Source organism: Pteropus vampyrus, unplaced genomic scaffold (genome assembly GCF_000151845.1).
Source record: "Pteropus vampyrus isolate Shadow unplaced genomic scaffold, Pvam_2.0 Scaffold16, whole genome shotgun sequence".
In the NCBI taxonomy this organism is placed as follows: Eukaryota; Metazoa; Chordata; class Mammalia; order Chiroptera; family Pteropodidae; genus Pteropus; species Pteropus vampyrus.
In genome coordinates this window covers 727698-738535 of record NW_011888797.1, presented here as the reverse complement: position 1 = coordinate 738535, position 10838 = coordinate 727698, and the positions used below count along the sequence as shown (strand labels likewise).

The following is a 10838-nucleotide window of genomic DNA, read 5'->3' as shown; positions in this document are numbered from 1 at the left end:
TATGAGTAGAAGTCAGAAGACTCTTGGGCTTAGGTGATTGCTTGAACATCTACAAGGAAACTGAAGATTCCAAGGTGGTGGCAGGTTTGAGGTGGAAAGCAATATCGGGAAACATGTGATAAGGCTTTGAGGAATATAAGAGAGTAAATACAAGTTTAATAAATGATATACATGAGTCAGAACAGACTATAGCAGAGGCTGATGGTATCATTTTTACATGAGTGTGAAAGAATCCTAGAATTTAGGCCTGTGGTATGGAAAAATAAATGTCATTTTTATCTCCAGCTACTATGATAACTTTCATCTGGGGTTTTAGCAAGTTCATTTTCTAACTCGCTTTAACGGGGAGTCACTGCCTGCTTAGGAGGGGCTCTGGCCTGGCATAATAGTGCTGGGTGTGGCTTGGTCAGCTTAGCATAAACACCATTTTGGAATGAGTAGAGAGATAGAGGGAAGGAATACCAGGGACCACTGAGAGTAAAACCAGGAAAAGGAATTTGCTGTCAAGACCAAAGGGAAAGCCCAAGACCCCAAATAGGCTCAAATCTAATAGATCCCAGAGTACAAAAATCTGTGTGAGAATCTAAGCACAAATATATTAGCCAAAAAATAATAATAATAATAATAAGATTCAATGTATTGTCGATATAAGGCAAAATATTTAAAAACTAAGCTTGGGAGGGGGCCAATCTTCTCCAGCCTTCTTCTGTCTTTCTTTTTTTCTTTTCTTTTCTTTTTTTTTTTACTGTGTGATGCCCCAGGAATCTATTCCTTCTCACTAGTCAAGCCAAGGAATTGTCATTCTTGGCACCATCATGGCTGGAGGATGGTGAAATTCTACTGTCAGTGACTGTCCTCATTCCTCCTCAGTTTTTGAGCTGCTTTGGAGTTCAGAATCTATAAGATAAACAAGCCTTTCTTCTACTATTTTGCTCACAAATTAAAGCATAATTCTAATTATGTAATTATCATAATTATGCTAAAACCCTGTCATGGTTGAGGAATGGGAAGGAACAAGAATGAGGGGATAAGGGAATAGAGTCTGTCCCACCACAGTCTATTCATGGGACTACTTTATGTGGTTGAATTGAGACCTTGGGCTCCTTGTTGTTCTCTCGGCCCTGGAGTTGTTGGTTCTTTAGAAGAACTTCTCTGGTATAAGTAAGACCAAAGGTCTTTACAGATTGGAGCTGCTCAGACACTGAATGTCAGCTTGATGTGGCTGGCCAATCATTCCACGTTTTAGCATACAAATGTGGCCTTTTCCATGTAGAGACTTTTAAAGTGACGATAGCCTTGTAATCTGTTCTTTTTATGGATGAAAGTGGTATTTGACCATATCATCAAGGAAAATGTTTTTAGAAATGCAATGTTGCTGACTTTTTTTAAAATAAAAAATTCAGTCTTTTACCAATTTTGTTTTCTTTTCATACACCTTTCCACTTTTCATCTTAATACTTTATCTTGCCAACATCATCACCATTCACTTTTCCACTCATGTCCTGTGCTCTAGCCAAACTGAGCTATTTATTGTTACCCAAAGGCATAATGTGGTTTTATGCTTCTGCCTCGTTCCATATTCTTTTGTGTCTGGAATGCTTCTCCCTCCTTGAAAGCTTGATGGCACTCATTCTTCAAGGCAATGATTAAATCTTTCTTCTTTACTTTCTCTTTTTACCCTTAACCTAGCTCCCTTCTCTGGTCTTCTTATTTAGTGGCTCACTCTTCTGTGTTCCCATAGTGCCTGATACACAGCATGAATAACACAATTTTTTAATACTATATTTGCCCTTCTATATTTTCCATTAAATAATCAGCAACTTCAAAACAAGGCTGAGTCTGCTTATTGTTGTAGTTCAAACATCTAAAATGTTGTCCATGTTATAAATGTTAGCCAAATGTCTCACATATTAAATATCTGTTGCTGCATAGCAAATTACCCCAAAACTTGTGGCTGAAAACAACAAATATTTATTATCTCATAGTTTTTGTGGGTCAGGAATCCAGGAGGGGTTTAAGTGGGTGGTCGGTTCAGGGTCTTTCTGAGTCAAGCTGTTGGTCAGAACTACAGTCATTTCAAGGCTTGACTGGGCCTTCAAAGATCCATTTCCAAGCTTAATCATGTCGTTATTAATAAATTATGGTTCCTGGTGGGCTGTAGAACTGAGAGTTTCAGTTTCTTGCCATGCCTTGTGAGCCTCTCATAGTGTGGTTGGTTACTTGCTTTCCTCAGTATAAAAGACCTGAGAGAGTGAGAGGACCAGATGACATACTCAACACAGGACCTAAGTCTGTTTATAATCTTAATCTCAGAAGTGACCTCTCATCAACTAGTTCAACTCATACTTTAGAGGTGAGATTTAACAAAACATGAATACCATGAGGTAGGGAGGGATTGATCAGGATCTTCTCTGCAGCTGCATGCCACACATTTTAATGGGTCAAGTAGCTGCTTCATCAAGACAGGAGTATGTAAAACTGTTGGTGATAGCAAAGAAGGTTCAAGTGTTTTAGTTTTCAGTATATTTAATAGAATTGCTAATTCTTAAAAAAAATAAAAATAAAAACAACATCGCTAGGAGAAAGTGAAAATGTAGTATTTTGAATATTAAATAATTCTCTAAAATAATCGTTAAATATTAACTTCCTCAACTAGTTCATAGTGGGTATGTTCTCCCTGAAAATACTGAAACAGAAGATATTTGGACTATTTTACTTATGATTTTTATACTGTCTCTCTCAGAAATGATGGATTGTGTCCCATTACTAAAATAAAGTTACTTTAGAATAAAAAGTTTCAATTAGTCTTATTTTATTTATCTATCCAATGAGTATCTATTGAGCGCTTGTGTACAAAGCACTGCCCTTGCATTAGATATGTTATTTTTTTTTGCATAAATACATTTCTGCTTTCATAATGAAAACCTTAGTTTTTAATTACATAATGAGAATAGTGTTTATATATGATATGAATATGAAAAATTAAATGTATATTATAACATTCTAGATTTCTCTGTGAAAGGGAAAACATTTTTATGAGAAGTACTTATGAGAGGGGTCCACAACCTATCTGGTTTGTGCATGTTTTTTTTTTAAATAAAGTTTTCTTGGAACACAGCCACATGCATTTGTTTCCACATTGCCCATGGCTACTTTTGTGCCATAACAGCAGAGGTGAGTAGTTATGAAAGACACCTTATAGCCTACAAAACTTAAAATATTAACTATCTGGCCATTTGCAGAAAAAGTTTGCCAACCCCTGACTTAAGGCCAACAATAAAAAACTGTACTTTATGAATTGCTAGAGTAATAATTATTAAATAGTTACTTGATTTTTAGTGTTGCATTCAAGAATTTCCACAGTAACACCTCAAGCTGCCTATCTACTTATATTTATTATTATTATATATAGCAATAGCTACTTTTATTGAGTACCTACTATGTGCCAGGCAATATGTTAAACACACACATACATACACACATACTTCATTTATCCTTACAACACCACTATGAGAAAAGTACTGTTTCACAGATAAGGAAACTGAGATTAAATATGCCAGGATTTCAGTTTGGATTTGTCTGATTCCAAAGCCTAAATTCAAAGTATATGGCTCTTCCATTTCTTAGTATTACTTTGATGAATATTATATTTTATTCAAACCGAACTGTTTCTTATTCGACTAATGTGCCTCTTTTCCATCTCTCTACATTTTTCTCATCCCTTTTCCAACTCTTGGATTACTTTTCCCACCATTATTTCATTTTAAATTTTACTAATCTGTCAGAGACCTCCTTAATCGCCACCTCTTCCATAACACCCTTCCCGAATCCCCAGCCAGAAGTAATCTCAGTCCTACTTGTCCGCGACATAGCAACTAACATGGTTTCTGGTGCATTTAACTGTCCAGTACATGCTACAGAGCGATGTTAAAATTCTACACTGCATCATTGCACATGAATTATTTTGTATTCGTAGGATACTTTTCTTCTAAAAGCTCAAGTAAATTAAAAGTTTTTCTCCCTAAGCTTATTATTGTAGAGATAACCGACAATCGTAATGCATAATTTAATGTGTAGTAAGGGAATCTGACTAGGAGATAAGTTTCTGTTTCCATCTGAAATTGCAAGCATATTCGGTAATTTTCTCTAAGCAGTTTTTACACACCTTATTTCATTTTCATCAGTAATGTTTTTTAGCTGCCGGTGTGAAATTTAGGTTGTTTATGTAAAACTATCTTAGATATAAGCTGTTATTCAGCAAATGCAGTAGATAATTGACATTTTTAAAGTAAATAATATAATAAAGCTATTTTAGGAATAAATCAGTTTCCTAAACTCTTACATATGTTCTAGAATATGCTTTTTATTTAGGTTTTCTCTAAAAGGACCATGAAATTATAAAAGCCAGATCACCTTTCTCCATGTAATTAAGGGCATTGTGATGGTTGCCATTGACACTCAGGTTTTGCTTTATTCATTTTATTTCACTTAGTATTTATAAAGGATTGCATTGAGCCAAGAACTATGGGGGTGGGGGGTGGGGGATAAGAGAAACATAAGTCTCTGAAAAAATATAACCTAGTCTGGAAGAGATAATGAACAATGTAAGGTAGTATAAAATCAAATTATCAGTGTAATGGTACAGATTATAGATTCAGAAGATGGAGATACTTATAGTCTTTTCTGAGTAATTTAGTACTTGATTGACCATTGTCTTCTACTATGTATTAAGTTACTTAAAAGAAACACTTATAAGCTTTTGTCTTACAGTCCACATGTACTACCCAGCAGTTTTGGGCTTTGATGAAGAGACAGTCAACAGGGCCAGTCCTTGCAGTGAACCATTCCTCAAGGGATCACCCCTTATTCCTGGAATTTAATTCTGTCCCTACAGAATTAAATTTGCGTTACTAGCTAAAAGATGCCTCAAACCCTACCCAATTACTCATAGTTATTACTCTAGATGTATTATCTACAAAGCATTATTGGTTTTTTTCTTGCTTTTCTCTCTGGATTTTTTCATCTTCCACATTTTATTTTAATTCTAATATTTGGTTTAATAAGGAAAAAGAAACTCAAATTTATTAAACCTATACTCTGCACCTGATAACATGCTAGTTATTTTTCATGCGTATTCTCTCATTTTATCTGCATACATAAACCCTAGAATTATAGATATTAATCATTCTTATTGTTAAAGTTAAGAAAAATGGAATCCAGAGAGCTTAAATAAATTGTCTAACATTGACTGGGCAAATTTTCCACAAATTTCAGCATCTGGAATTAGAATGTAAATTTGGATGCTTTTTGAATTAACATTTACTAAAAGACAAAATTTTTTTTAATGTTGTATATCTTATTCTAACCCAAAGTTGAGTAACGCATAACAAAGAATTGAGGCTGAAACAAGTAATGAAACAGTGTACGGAGAAACAGATCTGTGAAGAATTAAGATATTGGAATTATCAGACTCAGAGTCAGAAAAATAAAACAACTGTACTTAACATTTTTCAATAAATAAAAGCAAGCTTGAAAAAATTAGAGAACTGAAAAATGCCAAATGATGACAATTTTTTTAAAAAGAACCAAGTAGAAATTTGTTATTCTTATATATAATATTTTAATTAGTATTTTCATCTTATTTTTATTTTTTAAAAAAATTTTATTAAGTTTATTGGGATAACATTGGTTAATATGATTATGTAATTTTCAGGTCTACATTATAATTTGATATCTATATATTCTATTGTTTATTTACCACCCAAAGTCCAGTTTCCTTCAGCTACCATATATTTGATCTCCTTTACCCACTTCACCCTCCACCCACTCCCCTATATTTGACTCCCTTTACTTCATCTACCTCCCCCCTCATTTTTCATCCCCTACCCTCTGGTAACCACTAGTCCATTGTCCATGAGTCTCTGTTTGTCTTGTTCATTTGTTGCTTTTAGGTTTCTATCCCACATATAAGTGATGTCATGTGATTTTCAACGTTTTCTGTCTGGCTTATTTCGCTTAGCATGATTATCTCGAGGTCCATCTATGTTGTCACAAATGGCAGTATTTTATCTCTTCTTATGGCTGAGTAATATTCCATTGTATATATGTATCACAGCTTCATAGCCGATCTATTGTAGGACACTTCAGTTGCTTCCATGACCTGGCCACTGTGAATAATGCTGCTATGAACATCAGTGTGCAACTATTTTTTCGGATATGGGTTTTCAAGTCTTGAACCAATTAGAAATTTTGGAACTGAATAGTATAATTGCAGTTAAGAAATGGTTTGATAGAAGACTAGACACAGCTGAAGAAAAAATCAATAAATTGGAAAATGAATATAAGAAACTATTTAGAATGCAAACAGAAATGATGATGAAAAGTACAAGAGAGAATAAACGATAAATGATAAGAAAAATAAAGTTGGTCTAACATGATTTCATTGGAGTTCAATAAACATTAGCTATTATTATTACTATGTCACTCCCTGCTTAAATATCTTCGAAATTTCTTATTGCCTACAGAATGAAGTATAAATTTTTATACAATAAACTTCTTACTCATCTCAGCTTATCTCCAACTTCTTAATGTAAAATAACAGCTTTATCTGTGCTCTTTCTATCTTCATGCTCTGTTTCAGCTTTCTTGTATGAAAACTGAAGCCTTTCACAGTCATCTTCCTTTACAGTCACAGTTTCCCCCCTGCTTTTTCATCATGCTTCATTTTGCTGTTATCAATTCTTAAGTCATATTGCATTATAAATTACATGTCTGATGCCACATTTGATTGTATACTTCTCAAGAGAATAGATTTTTACAAAATTTTAACAGGAGTTTATTTTTAGAGCACTTTTATGTTCACAGCAAAATTGAATTGAAATACAGAGTAACTGTATATACCTCCTGCCCCCACTAACCAACATTCCCCACCAGAGTGGTACATTTATTAAAATCAATGAACCTAAACTGACATACTGCCATTACCCAAAGTCCATAGTTTACATTAGGATTCACTCTAGGTGTTGTACGTTTTATGGATTAGGACAAATTAAAATTACATGTATCCACCATTATAATATCATACAGCATAGTTTTATTGTCTTAACTCCCTACTAGAGGATCTTTAAAATTTATCCTTAGAATGTAACATAATGCCAGACACATAATTGCTCCCAAATAAATGTTTTTAGATGTATGGTTGAATGAATGAAAGAAGGCAGGGACAAATTGGAAAGAATCAGAGCACCTCTTCATTGTCTTGTTGACTGATGTTTTGTTTCTGTTTAAATATCACTCCTACTATTCTCTTCTACTCAGAAGACCAACCCCACAAACTACTATCTTGCATAACCATGACTATTCTAGAGATGCTAATTTAAATCCCACCTTATCCATTAAACCCAAGTCAAGAGTGAGTTCTGGACACTTTTAAGACTTACTTTATGAATGATCAATTTAATTTAATGTGTCACATTTGTATATTTTTTTGTTTCACAAGCCTATGTCTGGATTCCTTATGAGATGGAATTATATTTTTATGTGGTGGGTAGAGTTTTCATCCCTTTGCTATTTATGAGCTAGAGATGCCTTCATAAATTATTGCTTTTCACTTGGGATTGTAGACAATGGCCATGGAATAGAGAAACTTGCTGGTTTATAAAAAATTCACAGTCTCAGTCTCTTTTGTGTCAATTTAGCTAGTTGTCTAGGACAGAAAATTATTGGGAATTAATTAAAAACAGAACAGGGAATTAAATTTTTTGCAGATTTGAACTTATAATAGTTTTCATAAAAAGCCATAGAGGATTGCAAAATTGTTGTTAAAATATTATAACTTTTCTTTGTGGTAGAAGTTGTTTATGGAACATTCATCATTATCTTTTTCTAAGTATTTTAAACATTCCCAAACTGCATATTTGGTGTTATTTTGTTCTGATATAAACTTATGAAGAAAATGTTACACATGTTGCTGATTTTCAGGTCATCATTTTCTTTACCTACCCCCCAAATATACAACATAAGGGAAGATTAATTTAAATTTTTGAGATTTTGTTCATTTAGAGTATGTTTATTTGGAGATAATAGTTTTGTCTTTGTCTACATTATAAAACCATTTTGCACTTTTTCATCAAGGTTAATTCACTGGGATATTTTTTTATAGCTAGAGAGATTTCTGGGAAACGTGCTTCGAGGACACTTGAATCTGTGTTTTATGAATCAGGGAGATATAAAATTTTTATTTTAATAAAGATTAATACTCATTTAAAAGATTATGGAAAAAATTAGCCTAATCGTTTAAAAAATTATGTTCTTTACTTAAGGTAAGGTTTTAGTCATTCATGGAATAGTGGCAGTCTTAACAGCTATGCTGGATAATCTATCTTTATGGATTGAATAATAATACTCTTCTTGGAATAATACTACAGAGGGTGATACCATTCTGAAAGAAAACAATATATTCAATAAACATTTCTTTATAATGCTGCGCATGTTCCTCATTAAGATCATGTAGTTGATAACAGCATTGTTGAAATCTCAATTCATGTTCACTAAAGTGATTTTGAGTCTTGAAAGGTAAACTGAGTGATTAGGTTCATGGCAATTCTATTTTTATTCACAGATAATGCCTCTGAGGTAGCAATTACTGCTCCAGGAACTAGTAACCATAGAAACAGCTCTACAGGCCCAACACCTGACTGCTCACCTCCATCCCCTGACACTGCCCTCAAAAATATTGTAAAAGTTATTCGACCCCAGGTAAGTGCACAGAATGCCATTATCTGCACTATGATGTATTTTTGTTTTTGAATCAGTGCAATGTCTGGCCTATTTTATGATATGTAAATTGATTTTAAGGTTAAAAGAAGGGACTTGGAAGAGGGTGTTTTCTTTCCAATGATGATAGACGTTGAAACCTGTATTCGCTTTTGGAAAAATGAATTTGTATATTACATGAAAAAACAAGTGAAGCTTAGAAAAAGGGCTATTTCACATTATCTTCTTTTCTCAACATTTTAACAATTATGCTCCAATTATTGAGCCATTACATATTTTCTGGTGTTCTCTGTTCCTTTTGTCTTCATTTCCCTGGACATGCTGCATTATCTGTGATCACGTCTCTATCCTCCAACCCCAGTTGTTTTTATACATTTTCTTTAAATTCTCTATTTCTTGTAGTTTCAAACTAATTTTGTCTGTGTTTGATATTGTATATCTCATTGCTCCTTATTTTCCTCCAGTGCTCACTTTCCTCTAGCCAGTCTCTCTTTACTCTTTGTTCTTTTTTTTTTTTTTTTTGCCCCCCATTCCTGTCATTTGTCTGTATGGATTTCTTTCTCTTCCCTCTTCTCTTTTAGTTGGATTTCCCAGTAGGCGGTTTGCAGGCAAGCTTTAGAAATATCATTGGGACAAGCTGTTCTGTGATATTTCATTGAAAATAGCACTTATAAAGCTGTTTGCATTATATTTTTGCCAACAGAAGAACTCAGAACATGAAATTGGTGGTGTTCTCAACCTGGCTCATTCTGAATGGGCCTCGTGAAATCCAAGAGAGGGGAACTTAGGATCCAATCAATGCCATTCGCCATCTACTTAGATATATAATATAATCACATCCTTTGAGCTAATCTGTAGGACTAATGTGTCTTTTAAGACTTTTGGTGGGAATGGGCAATGATTTGCTTAATATTTTTTCTGCTTTAATATAACTCGTTTTGGATTATTTTTATTATAATCACCATCCTCATCAATAAAATGGTATTTAAACTTTACATATCCACTACTGTTTATCGAACACTTTCATATAAATTGTTTCATTTAACCATCATTATTTCCAAGAGAATGTATATTCTAGTGTTATGGATAAAGATGTTGACACTGTGAAGGGGCCAAGTTGTACAACTGATTCGAAGTTCTTTTTCCTTTCTTTAGTATAATAGTTGTCTCCTCCAGTCCTGGTCAGAAGTTAGAAAAATCCTTATGAGGTTGTACAACTTGACATATCTTTATGAGGAACTTACATGTTCAGAGTCAGGCACAGAACATTTTATACAGTGTCCCAATGTGCGGAGGAGGAAAACATCTTCAAAAATCCCCTTTTCCTCTTCAGGAAAATTTGATCTAGTTCATTTGCTTCCAGAAATGACCTCATCAACCCCAGACTTAGTTGGTAAATGCCACATTTATTATCTTTGGTTCTCTCATTATATAAAGCTGTTTTTGGTGTTATTGTGCAGCTATTACATTTCCAGGATTTTTAACTATTTAAGTAGGAGATAATCCTACATATAAGTTAATAAAATCCATTACTAAACATATTTACTTTAATGCCAAAGGAAATTCTCTAACATAAGTGCATTTGGTTCATTCAGTGAATGAAAGACATATTCCTATCTTATCTGCAGTCTAAGCAACACTAAGAAAACTTACACATAAATCCTTCTTTACATATTCTATTTTATTTCAGATTACTTCATTTTGGTAAACTTTGAAAAAATTAGAGGTAGTGTTAAAGCCAGAAATTCCATCTTGACTCGATTTCTTGGTTCTATTATTAAATGTTTATGAAGGTAATTAACTCCAACTTCCCTTCTTAGCTGTTATAGTAATGATTTAAGTAGGAAAAAAAAATGAAGAAAGTCAAGAAACTAAAAATTGGAATTTAAATTAGAACAAATGAAGCCTGTAAGTATATATGTAATAGAACAATAACAGCTAAGGTATATAATTGGGAAAGAATATAACATTAACTGGGCTACTTTTCACTTCAGAGACTTTGGTGCATTACTTATTTCTCCTTATGCGTTCTGATCTCCTGGGGCTCCTCATTCATTGTAGAG

General features: G+C 33.5%; 1 protein-coding gene across 1 annotated transcript in view; it reads left to right on the top strand.

Annotated features, from left to right (window-relative positions):
• Positions 1-10838, top strand: part of ANKS1B (ankyrin repeat and sterile alpha motif domain containing 1B) — an 874817-nt gene that overhangs the window by 310602 nt on the left and 553377 nt on the right. The window contains exon 11 of the mRNA XM_023527446.1: positions 8621-8757. Within this exon, the coding sequence (XP_023383214.1) occupies positions 8621-8757 (137 nt within the window). The remainder of the gene's footprint in view (positions 1-8620; positions 8758-10838) is intronic.